The sequence below is a fragment of the Gavia stellata genome, chromosome 4 (genome assembly GCF_030936135.1).
Source record: "Gavia stellata isolate bGavSte3 chromosome 4, bGavSte3.hap2, whole genome shotgun sequence".
NCBI classification, from domain to species: domain Eukaryota; kingdom Metazoa; phylum Chordata; class Aves; order Gaviiformes; family Gaviidae; genus Gavia; species Gavia stellata.
Genome location: NC_082597.1, coordinates 26,370,255 through 26,388,162, shown reverse-complemented (window position 1 = coordinate 26,388,162; position 17,908 = coordinate 26,370,255). Strand labels below are relative to the sequence as shown.

The 17,908-nt window shown below is 39.7% G+C and overlaps 1 protein-coding gene across 2 annotated transcripts in view; it reads left to right on the top strand.

Annotated features, from left to right (window-relative positions):
* The window catches only part of CPED1 (cadherin like and PC-esterase domain containing 1), a 160,054-nt gene that overhangs the window by 81,137 nt on the left and 61,009 nt on the right, over positions 1–17,908 (top strand). For both annotated transcript variants that reach the window (XM_059816930.1, XM_059816929.1), the window contains 2 exons: positions 1,486–1,672; positions 4,623–4,791. In XM_059816930.1, coding sequence (XP_059672913.1) covers positions 1,486–1,672; positions 4,623–4,791 — 356 coding nt within the window. The remainder of the gene's footprint in view (positions 1–1,485; positions 1,673–4,622; positions 4,792–17,908) is intronic.

Below are 17,908 nucleotides of genomic sequence, written 5' to 3'. Positions count from 1 at the left end.
TCAGTGGTGGAGTTTTAAAGAGCTGCTGAAGAGATGAAGACTTTGTCTAAAATATCTGCTTGTAGGAATATTTAAAGTATATTTCAAGATATGTAAAGATTTAAAGTATATTTGTCTTTGGTGGGAGCAATGCTTTCTGCTGCCTTCCTCATTGACACATTATCTGAGGAGTTGCTTTATAAACGCAAAACAATTGCTAAGTGGTGGAAAGGCTTTTCGACCCATTGAAACTCATTTCCACTCTGTTACTGATCTCATGGTGCCTCCAGGAATTCCTCTGTGTCAGTCATAGGCCAGAAATGCTCCTGGGCTGGCTGACTGGCATCACCATTCCGATTGCATGGCATTTTATTTTGAAAATTCCTCCTCATTTTCAAGGTAGTAGTGAGATAACTTTTCTAGGTAAAGCATTCAGGATCTGGAGAACTGTTTATACTCATCTGTAGGATTTTTTAAAATACCTTCTGTGTGTCAACTTATAAGCCTCTATTCCCCTACAAATCTAGCCCAAATTCTGCACTTCACTGTAGTAACTTCCTTTACCTTTTAATCCAAGCAAGGGAGTGCTGAAATTGCCCCGTTTTGTTTCTCAAGGCAGATATTTTGAGGTAGAAAAAGCCCACACAGAACTGTTTGCATCCTTTATGACTCTTTAAAGCCATGTTTTAAGCCACAAGATTTTTCAGGTATTCTAGTAAAGAGTTTCCTGGCTGGAGTATTTGCTGAAGTACCCAGTTTTAAACACATAGTAGAGAATATATGTGGAAAGCAAGTTTTGAATGTGTAATTATACTGTAAATCTGAATCCAATGGGTTGGATTAAAATATTTGTCATAAGTGGGTTGCCAGCAAATAATTATTCTCATGAGTCACTTGGCAAACACTACAAAATAAAGGATACTTTTGAGCAAATAGGATTTGATTGTGGAGATTTCATACACAGGGAAGGAGCTGGAATTTGTTGATTTAGGAATTTTAATAAAACATTCTTCCAATTGTACTGCAAATGACCCCATGGATCTAGATATCTCCATGTGACTTGTTCTTATGAACAGTAAGAGTATGTCTAACTTATTTTGATTTTTATTGGCTATTACACATGTACATAAACCCTGTATACAGGCTGGTACCTAAGTGGGTTATGAATTTTGGCCTAACTCTTCTTTAAGTTGCGGTTAACCAACTGGAGACAGGATCTCCCAGACCTAATCCTTGGATTTTCAAAGGCTTACTCAGACTTTGAGTTTTGTGACTCTGACTAGAGTCATTGGGCACTGAATGATTAAAATCCCTCCAGGATCTAAAAATTTCTCTCAAGTGCCAATACAAACTCCATTAAGACCTTGCAGCAGGATTATCAGTCTCAGAGTGACCAGGCATTAACAATCTTGCCACTGTACATGTTATCAATCTGCCAGATGTTGCATGTTACTTAAAAATGTTCATACATTTCACAGTTTTTTCTTTGATGCCTTCTTGGAACAGATAAAGATACCCTATCTCATATCAGGCAGATCTTCACCAGTCCACAGCTGGACTTGAATCCTCAGTTTAACCCAAAGATCAAAGAATACTACACAGAAGTGCCATTCGACATGGTGACAGTGAAGATAGGAGCAGAACCCTCTAACTGTCAATGCAAAGTACATCTTGACGAGAAGAAAGGGCCAAGGTATGAGCGACAAAATATGACTGTAAAAACATAAAAGTGTCCTTAATTTTGGAAATATGTCAGAATATTACAGGATTGTTTTGTGTTTCCAAAAGCAGAGAATGCCCTGTAGATTAGCCACAGGAAAGTCAGAGGGAGTTCAACACTCAGAAATTTGTATTTATTTGTCAATGTCCTGAAGGAAATGGTAATATGTTCTCAAGCCATAATTAACCCTAGCTTTATGTAGTGCACAGTTGCTAGCATCTCCCCCATCTTCTTCAGTCACTGATGGCATCAAAACTGTGTGGGAACAGACCGTCATTACACTGCACACAGTAGACAGCGAAGAATTTGAGCTTTCATATCCAGGCCTTGATTTTGCACTGTGGTCTAAGCTACTGCCCCGCTGGGCTTGGTCCCTCAGCCAACAGTCTTCTGACGTGGGTCAGAACAGAGCAGTTGGGATCAGAAGAAGAAATAAGTTCAAGTTTACTAATTCAGAATGATCCATTTTCATCAGAATTATATTATAAGGGATTGTCATAAAATCATAGAATCATAGAATTATTTCGGTTGGAAAAGACCTGTAAGATCATCAAGTCCAACCGTTAATCTAAACCTGCCAATTTCACCACAAAACCATGTCCCTAAGCGCCATGTCTTTTAAATACCCCCAGGGATGGTGACTTATCCACTTCCCTGGGCAGTCCATTCCAATGCCTGACAACCCTTTCAGTGAAGAAGTTTTTCCTAATATCCAACCTAAACCTCCCCTGAAGCAACTTGAGGCCATTTCCTCTCGTTCTATCACTTGTTACTTGGGAAAAGAGGCCAGCACCCACCTCTCTACAACCTCCTTTCAGGTAGCTGTAGAGAGTGATAAGATCTCCCCTGAGCCTCCTTTACTTCAGACTGAATAACCCCAGTTCCCTCAGCCGCTCCTCAGAAGACTTGTGCTCCAGACCCCTCACCAGCTTCGTCACCCTTCTCTGGACACGCTCCAGCACCTCAATGTCTTTCTTGTAGTGAGGGGCCCAAAACTGAACACTGTATTAGAGGTGCGGCCTCACCAGCGCCGAATACAGGGGCACCATCACCTCCCTACTCCTGCTGGCCACACCATTTCTGATACAGGCCAGGATGTTGTTGGCCTTCTTGGCCACCTGGGCACACTGCTGGCTCATATTCAGCCGGCTGTCAACCAACACCCCCAGGTCCTTTTCTGCAGGGCAGCTTTCCAGCCACTCATTCCCAAGTCTGTAGCGTTGCATGGGGTTGTTGTGACCCAAGTGCAGGACCCAGCACTTGGCCATGTTGAACCTCATACAATTGACCTGGGCCCATCGATCCACCCTGTCCAGATACCTCTGCAGAGCCTTCCTACCCTCAAGCAGATCAACACACCCGCCCAACTTGGTGTCATCTGCAAACTTACTGAGGGACCACTCGATCCCCTCATCCAGATCATTGGTAAAGATATTAAACAAAACTGGCCCCAACACTGAGCCCTGGGGAACACCACTTGTGGCCAGCTGCCAACTGGATTTGACTCCATTCACCACAACCCTTTGGGCCCAGCCATGCAGCCAGTTTTTTACCTAGTGAAGCATACACCCACCCAGCCAGTTTCTCCAGGAGAATGCTGTGGCAAACAGTGTCAAGAGTGTTACTAAATCCAGGTAAACAACATCCACAGCCTTTCCATCATCCACTAAGTGGGTCATCTTGTTATCAGCAACAGTCCCAGCTTATCTGATCTTTTAGAGAAGTATAAAGCTGGAGGATAGGGGAGAGAACAAAGTCATCACTAAACATCAGGTTTGAGCACTGACCCACAATCATCCATGATGTTTAATTGCCACTGTGATCCCCCCGGAACAGTTTTGGCTTTCCCAACCAGCTATCTCACATACAGCGGCATGTGCCAGGGACAATCCTAATAGGCAATTTGGGCATGACCTGTTTTTGGATGTTGGGAGGGACAAAAAGTGTTTATTTATCTGGGTCAGGTACCTCAGAACCAGAGAACTGGCGTATTTACATACTAGCCATTAGTGAGTGGATAAAGGGGAGAGCAGGGACAGTGATTCACATGGGCGGAAGAATCCTTAACCATTACAGAGCTAGCTTTGCTTCATGGCATGAAGCGCCTATGCAACACAGCATCTTTTGACTATGAAGCAGATGCTTTGACCTAGAATGTCTGCTAATAACCAGACAGTCTGTACAGTTGTTACTGATCTAATACCTAATATGCTTCCTGTATTTTCAATAAGAAATTAGTCTTGATTTATCATTTCAAAAGAAGCTCCCATAAAATTCTTCCACCCAACTTTTTAGTGTTTTAATATTAACCGCCTTGGTAGTCAACACGGATACATGTGAAAAACTTTTGAGATTTCTTCCTTGTAAAAGGAAAACAGAATAGCATTATGTCCTTTACACCGAAAAGTAAAAGCCCTGGATGTTCAGGTTCTGTGTCTTTCAGCATTTCTCATTTCCCTGCCAAGGGAAGAAGAGCACAGTCCAGCTTTGCTCTTGTCTGTCACTCTGAGCAGTTTGTTTGGGACTCCATCACATTTGGCTAGTGGACAATTTCAATGGCTAGCTGACACCTCTGATCTTGTTTGTCTCCCTGCTGACTTCACCACAAGCTTGGACATGCCAGGAATTGCTGTCCCTAGTGGCTTCATTCACAGATTTCATGTCAGAATCGTTGCCACTGCCGCTGAAGCTGTTTACACTAAGTTTCACTCTCAGTATTTTCTCTTCCTGAAATAATTGTAAATTGTTACAAAACTAATTTTACACTGGATTTTATTTAAAATCATATGTATTTTGTAAGAAAAACAAAATGTTAGAAATAGAAGCCTCAAGGAGCAAGTAAAGTTTAGCTGCCATAGATAAAGCAGCGTAAATCTCTGTTTCTTTAGTGTTTATTCCACTTCTTTCCTGTTTTGCCTTGCAGCATTGCTAACTACCCCCTTGGCCTTGGATTGAACAAAGTCATCATTCTTGTAACTGATGATTCACAGCCCAGCCCTCACGTTGTGAGCACCTACAAAATCACAATTTATCGAGAGGACCGCCCTAGTCTGCCTTTGTTTGATGACTATATGATGTGTGGGTTTGTGCAGGTATTGTCTCCGTATTCTTTTTCTATACAAATTAATAGTGAGTTTAACTGGTTTCTGTTCATCCAGTGGTATAAATTAGGGTACATGAGCCAAAGCTGGTGTACAGTCAGTTTTGGTGAGATTAGAATCTGGGTTCTAAATGCTATAATTGTATGAAATACAGCATTTACACAATGTTTTGGATATAAAAAGTAAGTCAGTCCGGTGTAAGTACCTGTTACGACTACCATGTATTTGAGAGCTTCAGGTGAATTAATCCTTACTTTGGTCGGCCAAAACCTTACCCATCAGAGTGCTGTTGTTTACTTGTGAGAAAACAGTCCCTCTGTACCAAGCAGTGGGCAGACTGCAGTTTTCATAACTGTCTTTCTATGACATTGGACACTGGAAATCCTTTTACCAAGAAAGATATTTACGGTGACAGCATGTTTATCAGTGTTCACAACAAATGCTGCTAGATAATTTATGAATGAAAAGTGTTTGTTCTAGAAGACCAACAAACACAAAAGAAAAAACCCACTGATGATTCTGAAGGAAGGGATGATTGCCGCTTACATCACATTTATCTGCATATAAGTTTGGGAATGCAAATGTATTACACCTAACAAATAACAATCCTTAGGAAGCAGTGGGTCTCTTGAATTAAAAAAAGGGTGAGAGTCTGTCTGATAGGGCTAAAAAGGGGCTGGGGAAGGGAAGCTCAGGCTGCATTAGGCACTAAATTGCAAGAAAGATAGTGAAAGAAAGGAAGAGTGAAGCTTTCAGTTAGCGAAACTATGGTGATAAAGATATTCTTTGTAAAACAGGATGGAGCAGAGCTGTTTAGATTCCAAAGTTTGAGGACTAAACGTTGGTACTTGTTATGGTGAGCAAAGATAAGCCAGTTGATTCAAAGCGGGAAGTGACATGGTAAATCATAATCAAGGGCAGTGCTTTTGTCTGTGGAATTTAGGCAGATAAAAAGGTTTGGTGGGTTCATTGTAAATATTAGAGCATCCAGGAGGAATACGTTTTGTCACAACTAATTCTGCAACCAGGTAGCAGGATTTTCAAAGCCATAGTGTTGAAACTGTCATCCATGTTCATGTCAAATGTCTAATCCGATCTTTATTTATCTTCTTTATGAAGATCTTTATATATTGATATATTCATTTTGTAAAACTTATTTCTCTTCTCCAGTTTCTTTCTATATACTGCAGAAGAGGTTGGGAGACCAGGGTGGGAGAAGGCAGAGCATTTTATGTGGTGGGACAGATCAAGAGGGATTTTTTTTTTCTTGTGGAGAAATAATCACTGGAGCTTAAAACAGGAGCCAAAGAGATTGTAAGTGTTGATAGCAAATTGTATGTTGACAATAATTATCTCAATCTGCAAATCAGAACTGTCAGAGAAAATGTATGTAGTAGTCATAGCCTACTGACTGCTGATCTGATTTTTTGTCTCTTCTTTTACACTTATCTTACAAGCTCAAAAGGTCACGGACCATCTTCTTGCTCTTTGTACTGGCTTAGCACTAGATCTAGTAGCTGCTACAGTAAAACAAATAAGAATAAAAATGTATAATAACTAAGATTTCAGGTCAGGTATACAGCAATTTGCCTGACAGCTTAGGTGTGAATTAGTATGAAAAAGAGAGCAGCAATAGGTTGAGCTGGAGTTATATTACTAGGAGAACACACTGGCTGGAAAGATGTGAGGAAAGCTCCGCTTGTTGCCCAAAGTGGGGCACGTATCTGGGTGTCGGAACAGGAATTTGACCTCATACACATCTTCCCACAGTGGAGTTTACACTGTTGTTAATGTTTTATGCTAGTATTTATGAGACTGAGTATTAATCTTTGAAGCACTGTGAAGGCAAAGAGATCTAGAATGATAAAAATGAAAAGTGTTTTAGAAGTTTCTTTTGACTGAGCTCAATTTTCTGCTCATCTGTGAATAACTGCTCTCTAATTAATATAATTGTTTAGAGCTAGGGCGGACTTCAGGAGTTTAGAGTAAAAATGAGATGAAAAGCATTCTTGTGGTATCTAATGAGAGCAGTGAAGATACAGTATGAGATTCAAAAACATTTTCTTAGATATGTTAAAGGCAAACTTATCAGAGAGTGCATTTAAAAAACAAACAAAGGTTGGAGCTGGAGATAGAAATGGCATTCTAAAACACTCAAAAGCCTGCATTTTTTCCCTTTTCCCTATTTGCTAGAACAGAATTTATTGCCTTTTGCTTAGAGTGATGTTTTTTATCAATACAAAACTCAGGTCTTAAATAGCATCATTACATTCTGTTCTTTATACCAGAGAACATTATGTGCTCTTGCAGGGCGGGTTAATACACCCTGATCAATGGCATGAATGCTTATTCTCTTAGTAACAAGACACCTGTTTTAGGAGCAAAAGGATAAATACAGCGTGAACTGATGAAGTCTCCTTTGGACACTTGACTAGGCACAACTGGGATCACACATGGGGAGAGAAAGGTCACTGACAGTGGTGTGGTCTTTCTCACAGAAGGCTTCAGTTAAAATTCTAATCCAGCAACTTTTTTTCCTGACTTTCTTTTATGTTTAATCCCATTAGGATATTCAGGTTTCACTGCAAGATGATACTATAAGGAAGGTTACAATAAAAAGACAGAGTGTGGGATGTTGTTTCCAGTCTTCTAACAATTCTCATGCAGTTGAATAATCCTAGATTAATTTCAAGGCTATTGAGTTAAGAAGTGTGTGGTTCCAAGCCTTGCAGCCCCTAAAAGGGGCAAAAATATTGTCCTTTCTACTTTTTGGTAGCAGCTATAATATACTTATTAAAACCACATCAGTAGGGGATAAACTGTGGCATCACCATAGCACCTTCAGCAGCTTTGTTTGCCTTACATTGTGTTCTGCATTCCGACAGTATTCCTTGGACTGCAAATGGAGATGTTATTGGCTTGTGCTTTAACTTAATTTTGTGCAGTTGTTGACAATATTCAAATTAAGTGTCCTTGAGAGAAGTGGTGCCATTTCATTATCACTTGTGAAGCTGCGGTACCAAGATAGGCAGAATACAAAGCAAGCAGCAAAAAACGGTGAACTCTTAAGACAGGGGTATCAGCATCACCCTCAAGTGAAAGATCCCAGACTACGTATACACTGTCATAAAGGGCAAACTATTTTATTTCATTCTTGCACTGCTCGTTATCTTTAAAATGCAAACAGATTTATCTATGCCTCACTTGAAATGTGTGGATACTACCTCTTTGATTGTTAATCTTTGCCTAGTTGCAATCATGGAAAGTAACTGGTGATGTGCTTAGGGAAACCTTGTTTGACACTGTGAACTTCTGTAGCTATAGTGTCCTGCTGCCACATGTTTTGGGGTTTTTTTGTTTTGTTTTTGGTGTTTTTTTTTTAATTTTAGTAACACAGTTATTTATTTGGTTTTGCATTTGCATTGTGAGTAATGGATAGCTAATATCATAAGTTATAGCCATAGTGTGTATCATTCTCTTTGTCTGTACATTTGCAGAAAACGTGAAAAAGCAGTTTCCAGAATCAGTGCAGTGCAGTGGGCTGATGCTTTGGCTGTCCTGTAACTTTTTCAGGTCCGAGAGAACGGACTTACAGAAGAACAGCTTTAAAAACTTCCCTGATTTTTATAGAACACCTTATTCTTAAGTACTATTATGTCTTATGTTTTTATAAACCCTTTTATCATATTCATTTCCTAGAGTCCAGATAGCATAAGAAGTCCAACAGAGCTGATAATGAGATACTGATGTAGCATTGCTGACTGTGTAACACCAAAAGGCTGCAATGCAGCTGGCAACAAGACGCCAGCAACAAGATGTTGATTTCTCTTTCTGTCTACTGAACTTCCATTGAGGAAAAGCAATTAAAACCTAGGCCTAATCTAATAACTATATTCAACTTTACTATAGTCTTTGAGGGGTAGAGATGAGAAGAAAGAAGTCTTTAAAAAAAAAACCAACAGAGTAATTTCATATTTTGTTATTTAAGGTATGAGAAAACTTACATTTTTTTCAGCGGAAGTTATAAATTTCCCAAGGAAAATAAAATGTTTTTACTTAATTTTAAACTGTGTTTTGTTACAGTTATAATGCCTTTCATATCAGACAGTACAAGTAAAAACTGTCAGTTATAGAAACATAAATTAACTCTTTGCCTAGTGCTTTCATGCAAAGATTTCAAAAAGAACCTTGCAAATATTAAATAATGTCCATAAAATAAAAAACAAAAAGAAGCTTAGGAGAGAAACAAAGAACTTGTGCTGTAGTAGGACAGGCTTGAAGCACATCATTAGTCTCTTCTGTCTTTCCCATTACCTGCATTAGATTAAGTGTGACCTCCGTTACAAACGACCCACCCCTTCTGTCCTTAGGGCATTGCGGATGCCATGTGCAGACTCTTAGGTTTTGCAGTGCTTCTTGTAGCCGCAGCTAACCTTCTTGGTAGTTCTGGGCTTGAGTGTCTTGCTTGAAAACACATAGGAAGTGCATCTCTGGAACTGAATATACAGCCTCATTATATCAGCAACCAGACTGTATCTTATTTGCAAAATTATCTTGCCTCCTGTTCAGAGAATAAAAGAATATCCATTATAGGAGCAATCATGCATTGCATTCTTTAGTCTTCTCAGATCTAGAGCTGGTGAGAACTTTTTTCAGTGGTTTTGAATTTTTCAGAAAACAACAAAAAATGCCCCAAACTTAAAAAATTAGTTTGAGTCCTTTTTTTTTTACTTTTTGTGGTTTTTTTAAAGCTTTCTGATTATGGAGAAAAAATATAAAGAAAAGCATACGCTTTCTTCAAAAGAAGATGTTTTGATTCAACGAGGGTTATTTGATTAAAAGGGATTAAAATTCAAAATTTATATTGGCATAACTGTTAAGTTAGAGATTTTAGCTATTGTGCAGTCCGGAATGCTAACTCTGTTTTCAAAGAGGGAGTGGCTGGGACAAGCAAAAAGCCCACTCATTATTAAATCCGAAATACTCAAGCCTATACTCTAAATTTTCTTCAGAAACACTGGTGGGAGCATAGTATGTCAGTCATTTTTTCCAGGAGCAATGCCAACTTAAGCATCCCGTTCCCTGCCTGCAGCTACTCATGAACCAGATGGGAGAACTTTGTTTTTTTTTTAAATGGACTAGTTTCTAGGATAAGGTTCCCAATCTCTCTATGTGAACAGAAGGGAAGGGGAAGGTGCAGGGGCAGGAATGAGCAGCTGGGTACAGAAGAGTGGTAGTGGGTGCTGCTTACGGCAGCTTTTGCTTTCTTCGTGAAATAAATTCACATCAAGATTGGGTTTAAAGCTCTTGTGAGTGAATAGTTTTATAGCTGTGCAGAAAAAAACAGAGACCTGGTTTTAAATGAGCAGGACCTTCATGTTCAGAAATTGTAGAAGTGATTTATGGGTGAAAACACACAAAACACTAAAAGTACATTTGCATTGCTATTAATCTATTAAATAAAGTGTAAATGATTTTGGTTTTTGTGTGCCTGCAACCCACTCACCAGGAAAGACAAAGCAGTGTTCACATAACCTTGAGGAGCAAACATGTAGTAAACTGAATACATTGTTACATTGGAGGCATTTCAGATGAAAGCCATAATATTAGAGAGCTAGTACAGAGACACTGCCATAAAAAGAAAGGTGAGGGCTTATATCTTCAGCTGCTGTAGGTCAACATGGTTCAATTAATTTCAGGGGAGCAATTCCAAATTACACTGATGGAGTACCTGTCCTGATGGAAACATATGGCTAAATTCTCTTCCATTATATATGACAGGCAATGTTAGTGAGTGAATTCACTTGCATAAAACTGCTGAAATTGTTAGTAATTTTCCTAAATATTCATGGTCAAACAACAGCTCAGGAAAACCTAAGAACTGTTTGAAGGGGTTTTAAAATATTTAAAGATCAAGGGATGTATAATCACCATTCACTGTAAGTATAAAGTAAACAAGCACCTAAATATAATAACACATCTTGGTGCTTCTAAAAAGTATATTTATGAAGATGTAGAAGGTAGATGTGTGAGCTAATTTGCAAGTAGAGGGTTAATTTCTGTGTGTATCTCAGAACAAAATGTTTTGTTGAGTCAGCATATTCTGGCTTTGTCAACATCTATACCACTTGGGGAGAGAAGGCTTGCCACGTTTTCCTAATTATAACAAAGACTTTTGTGATGATTTAAAGCATTGCTTTGTAGATGAGTCAGAGGAACAATTTACCATTGTGATGGATTTTCTTTACATTTATGCTGTTCTGTGCTGACCTCCTTTTGGATCTCAGCAATAGAGATGTAGCTCTTAGGATGGTATTTCGGTCAGTGGCCAGTATCTACTACTTTAAGAAAAGGTCTCAAAAGCTCAACAAAGAATAGATATGTCCTTTGGGGGAATTAATGTAATGCTCTGGGTTTTCTCTAGAAATTAAACACTCACTTCTTTCACCTACACAATTGACTTCATATATAGTCTGCACTATCATCTGGTAATCACGGGTTCCCATAATCACTGTTCACTGTCAGACATCTGCCAGGCTCTGAACAGGCCATAGAGAGAAACCAAGCACAACTAGGGCATAAGGTGGGAAGAACCAGCAAAAGAATTAGTTTGGCTGTGCTTCTACTTAGGTGTCTCTTTCTCTAAGCATGGAATGAAGATTTGCTTTACAGTTTTGTCCTGTATCTCCAGTAGGCTGTGCCTGGCTAGGACCATCATCATACTTTCCAGCATTTGGGGGAGGCCACATTACAGAGCCCAAACATTGAGGCTCAAGTCCATATCGGGTCCAGCTGCCTGGAGAAAAGGATCTAGTCTTCCAGTTTACTGCATTTTGCTTGCACTCCTAATTTTATATTAGTTGTGCTTAATCTTCTCTATATAGCTAAGTTTCCTGTTTAACATGTGATGCAAGATTGATACCAGATACCCTCCAGGAAACGTCTCCAGAAGTATCAGGCAGAGACTGAAGAGAGCGGATGTTTCCATGCAGCAGCTACATTTGTCATTATTACGATGCATTGTACACGGGAAATGGTGTGTTACACAGATCACTGACAGATAACTTGCCACCAGCGCTTTGAGACAATCCATGTGGATGCTGATTCAGTGATTCAACAGTTTTAAGGCAACAATGACTGAGATGACACCAATGAACTCATTTTGTTTATGATCATTAACCAGAGGAAGTATTAGGTTGCTACAGTAATTAGCCACTCAAGAAGAGCGAGAATTTTTTAGACAGTTTTTGGCCTTCATTTTTCCTATGCTCTCTTTCCTTGGGCAGCACTCTCATAATTACGAGCTTCTTAAATCAGGAATGATATCACTCTTCATCACCACTGAATTTATTGACACCAGCTAGTCTTGTTTGTAGCACCTCCTACCTCAGCAATGGAAAATTTAATGTCTCCTCTCCTTCCTTTCTCTCTTCTATATGTTTGCAGTTCAGCACAGTCTTACTAGGAACATCCCACCACCCTAGACACTCAGTTAAGTGACTCCTGACTTGAATAGTTATTTTCCTATTATGCTGCCTTGGAAAAAATGTCATTAGTGTATCATTATGTGAGGAACAAAACCATAGAAGACAAACCTCAACGACCTGACAGACCAATTCCATTCTCTTCTGTGTCCAGGCTGTTCTCCCCTTCATGCAATTACTGATGTCATCCCATGGGCATGCATGACACGTTAAAAATACAGAAGATGAAGATCTGCCCAGGAACCAGCCAAGCAGAAACTCATACTTGCATGACTACAAAGGTTAGGGAGTCAAATTATGACACATATGATTGTAACTGGTGAATAAGATCCCACTGGTGCTTGTGGGTGTATGACTGGATGTTTCAGCCTGACATATGCCTTGCAATACCTGCTCCCTAGGATGTTGAAGGATGGGGAGATGCTGAGGCAGATACAGTGCTGTGGATGCAGATTCTGTAGACGGAGTGATTTCTCTGATCCCATCAAGAACTGCTACTACAGACTGGACTAGACACAGGTTTTTCTGATTCCTTGCCTTTAACCACAGGAGTGAAATGTCTTTTTAAATAATAGCAGTGAACCATTGTGGATGGCTGTGAAAGGAGACAGACAACTGTAAACGCTGGGTAGGCAATTAGATCCTGGGAGAACACTTCTCTGGAAAAGCTTATCAGAAAAGCTGTTTTTATAGAATTCTTGTTAGCTGTGGGGTTTTTGTTTGCGCTAAGTTATCAGGCAATCATCCCACATATTTAGAATAGATTTTTGCTTACACTCCTTTTTTGCTCTTATTTTGCATGATTTCAATATAATACAGGCCCAGTAACACCACTCCAGAAGACTCCATGTAGCACAGACTTTTTCTTGTTGCTTATTCTTGTTTTCTCTCCCTGCCCTCCACAGTGATTCCTCCATGCATTTCTGCATTGTGGCCCAGCTTGGGCAGGAGAGGTACAGCTTGATGGGCGGATTGTTAGAGCCCTTTAGGGAAAAGAGGGACCCATGTGTTCGAATCACCTCAGCCTGAGGCCAGCCTAGAGGCTGAGTGCTTGGGAGGATCCTGATGCAGCCTGACTAACCGCAGAAAGGTTGCTTCCTTCTGGCTGCCCCTGGCTACAGGAGGGCACCGCTGGAGCCAAACCCTGGGCAGGCAAACAGCTCCTAGCACACAGCCCTGAGCCGGGTGCTCTTGAGACGTACCCTGTGCACTGTACTAAGGATATCACCTTGTGAAGGCACCTGAGATCTCTGAAGAGGAACAGATGATGTACTTGGGGACTCTCAGTCACCCTCTAACAGACGTTGTTTTTCCTTGATTCCACAGGGAAGCAAGCTTAGGCCATCTCAATCACCCTGGTGGGCCAAGCTCTTGCTTTTCAGGCTTTGCATTGCCTACATTAACTGTATTAAATTAGGGAGTCAGAGTGTAGCTCACAATTTTTCTATGCTTCCATTTCTAACTGTACAATATCAGGATATAAGAATTAACTCCCCAGTAAAGCGTAAAGTCTTACAAGTCTTTGGCTGAGCCATGCAAGTATGAGAATTGCAAAGTATGAGTTAAGCAGTTCTCCTTTACGAGCTCCAGAAAGTGCAATGACACATTTAAAAGTACAATAATAGAAGGGGTTGGGGAGGAAGAAAAGGTCGTCCAAAGTTTCTGAAGCTTCGCTGAAATATTTAGCTTATGTTTGGGGTAAATAGCTGTGTCAGTGTTTGCATTCTGTCAATGTACCTGATTCATGGAGAGTAAGTTCATTAATTAGAAATAACTCTCACTGTATGACAGTACACAAAGTGTTATAACCATGATCAGACTGCCAGTTTATAAGTCGCAGACAAATCAGTAGATGCATATGGGCAAAGTATTTGCAAAATATATGTTGTGCATGCGTCTGTTGGGTTTTTTTTTTTATAAATGGTCACTGCGGTTTGTACTGGAGCAAAAGTTATTGTTTTAAGGTTAAACTTCAGTAGCTTTGCGTGACATACCAGGGCTCTGTGGTGCCTCAGTTACATTTTTTTGTGAATGGTGGCATTTGTTAAATTGATGATGTGACAGTAGACTGCTGTGGAGCTACTTGTGCTGGCTGTGAGCAAGCTGGTGCAAGTACAGGGAACAAACAAGGTGCCACTGCTGCATGGCACCCAGGCCAGTCCAGCTCCCTGTTAATGTGGTGTTGTTATTTCTGGTACCTGAGCTTGTTCTGTCTGCAAGACTTTCTGTCATGCTCATAGACATATCATGAGGGGTGCGTGGTAAAACTGTCTAGAGCCAAGTTTAGGGCACACAGAAGTTGCATGTTGCTTAGTGCACAGTTGTGCAAGTACACCTCAGCTCTTCCAGTTCTGAGACTGTCCAAGCAGACTCTCATTTGGATTAAGTAACAGCTTCTGTACCCATTTTTGTGATGTGCATAAGAGTAAAAGAAGAGAAAAATATCCTTAATGCAAGCCCTTTGAACAGGGAAAAGACTCACTTTGACTTCAATGTACTTTGGATCTGACCTAATTAGACTTATTTTCTTAGCACGTGGGGTCAAAAAATGAGTCTGCAGAAAAAAAGTGTGCCTACTATCGCATCTCCAGAAGTAATAGCTGTGCTTTGATCATCTCAGCTTTTGATGCTAGTGGAAATTATTGGTGATATTTTGCCATTAGAAAGCTGTAATGTGAAGTAGAGGGTATAGGTTGTTATGAAGATGATATAAGTGGAAGACTAATGAGTCATAGTAATGACTCCATAACTCTTGATAGTAATTTGTCCGGTCTTTTAATGATAATCTTATAACTCTGATTTGGTAAAATAAAAGCAAAAAGGGTAATTCTGCAAGTCAGCCATATGGTACAATAGAACAATGGAGTCTGAGGTGATTTATTGCTGCACTGGGTAACAGCTATCACTTCTTCCAGCTGTATGCTCACAATGCATATTTGAAATTCAGATTGTTTTCCCTGTGTATTATGTTGGTAAAGAGGATGTGACATGACTGAAATCCTCCTGTGTGTTTCATGATCTGGCATAGAAGTCTGACCATTTTTGTTCTCATCGAAAGAGCCAAGGATGCTGTGGCACCAAGAGTGGGTAACTTAGGCTGCCACACAGAAGCTGGGAAACAGGATATCCCATGTCTCAGTGAATACTTGAAACAAAACTGAGACCTGAAGGTTTTATCACAATATGGGGCAGACCGTGCATTCTGGTCCTGTCCCTGATAAAGTGGAAAATGTGGTCACCCTTGTTTAGAATCTTAAGAAATGGCGTGCTTCATGGACTGCAATTTTATAGAAGTATTTAGCCTAATTCATGTCTTTCTCCTAACATCAGTCAGAAGTAGCTGCACCTAGGTCACAGAGCTATAGACACTTCATAGTTTCATCTATGAAAACTTGTGGAAAGTCAGAATCCAACTTCCTTTCTCAAAGTTCAAGAAGCAAATAAGGAAATCAATATTGTTGATTATTTGACTTTGTTTGTCAGTAGTTTCTTTTGTAGAATGTTCATAATTGAGATCCAAAATAGAAAGTTGTTTAACTTCTTAGCTGGCTAGTCAGATTCTTTTCTGTATAGAGTTATAAATATATGAAGAGTTTCTACTGTTTTAAAGAGTGCTGGTATTGGCCTATGTTGTGCCTAAGTAAGACAGTGAAAGCTTATTGTGTGGCTAATCATAGTTTAATTGGTCTGGTTTTGTGTTTATTTAACAACTTGATAAAGAGCAATAAAATTAACCATTGAGAAGTATTTACTATGCAAGATAAACCTAACACCAGAAGGAAAAGGTCCTGCCAAAGTCAGGAAGCCAGTCCTCTGCTGCTCTTGTTCCTTTAGGAAGAGAATAACAAGGTTTCTAAAACACAACCACCAATATAAGAAAAAAGGAGACTCATATTTGATACACTTCACTTTGTAAGTATCTTCACTGAGAAAATCAGGTTCACAGTACATATCCATTGCTATTTCTGTAGCTGTAAAATTGTCTGTATCCTACAACTGTTATTCTCTTTACCTATCCCTCTACAGTTTGTGTTTCAAAGCTGAAATCCAGGGCATTCACTACTGACAGTTCAATTACTGTGTGTTTTTCAGTTCACCTCATACACTGCTCTCAAATACATCAGAAAATGAGAAATAGCCTGTTGAATTTTCCCCTTGATTGATACCACAATAGATGTGAAAGAAGAGCCTTCAGCATGAGGCTTCCTAAGTGTTAACAGATCATGAAAATTGGCAACAACTGTTGTGCCGAGTATCATAATCTGCAAGAGGAGGGCCAGCAATTCCACAGTGATGAGAAGAGAGTGCTTGGTGTTTGAGCTGTGGTCACATTTGCCTTTCAAGTCATTTGGGCCTCCATAACACACTTTGTGGGAGAAGAAAGCTAATGCAGCTGCCTTTGCTAATCAGTCAGTATGACCCAGCCCCTCGGGGAGGCAGGCAAAGGCAGATACATACCGAGACACACAATCCTTGCTGATTAACAGTGAAAGCTGGTAAAGTTACTCTCTAAGCCTGTCTGGCCCATCAGCTCCAGAAATGTAATTTAGATGATTATCTACATGCCCATTAAACCTTGTGACCCATTGCTAGTCTGTTTGAAGTTTGCCTGCTTAAACTTGCTAACAGGAAGAATAGAAGGATTAACTCAGAGGTCATGAAATAAGAGAACAGCTAAGAAGATGACAAAAGAGCAGAGGAAAACTTCCTACTGCATGTATTTGGTAAGGAGAAGGAACTGCAGTACCACGATCATCTCAGCAGATACTGTTACTTTATGGAGCAAGCAAGCCTGGAATTCAGGCCATTTAATACTTTTTTTGTGTGTGCTTTCAACCTGTTTTGTTTAGCTGCACTAATAAAATGTGCTACCTCTGTGATAAATGTTGTCAAGTTAGGTGTTTACAGAACATAATGCAACATATCGTAAAAGAGCATGGAACAACTGATGTGTGATAAGTGTTTCTGATTTTGCTCAGGGTTACAGTGTGTAGCTATAAACAAGGAAGCACTTAAATTAAATCAATCACATCAGAGTAGTCTCAGTCAGGTCAGAATCAAGGCCAGCCTTTTTCCCTTTAGGGTAAGAACCTCCAGCCATTGCAGATGCTTGTGAACTTAAAGATCACCAATGAAAAGCTTACCCAGTGAATCTGGTTTTTAAGTAGTCGAATTGAAATAAATATAAACATTTATAAGGATCTGCATAAATTAGTCACAGGATGTTGCAATAAAAATGGTGACAGGTTAAAATTAAATTTGTAGAGAAAAGGTGGGATTAATTGCAGAAACCAGAATGGAATACGTTAGTACCTCAGTAAGGGTGTCCCGGGTGTCTAACGAGTTACTGAAAGAAAATGAACTTGAACTTTAAATAGAGTCTGAAGGTCTTTTACCTACCATTGGAATGAATCCTTGCTAAAGACATGGTCAACCTAATTGCTGAAAAACATTGGTTGGGGGCACATTTCACTGTATTTCAAAGAAGACAAAATGATTTCACTAGTGCTATGTTTGGATCCCTAGGTTTTGCAGTATGAGATCTCTTTATAAAGAATTATTGTGGCTTACTTTGCAATACTTTTGCAATACTTTTGGTACATTTATTTATTTATGTGATTTTT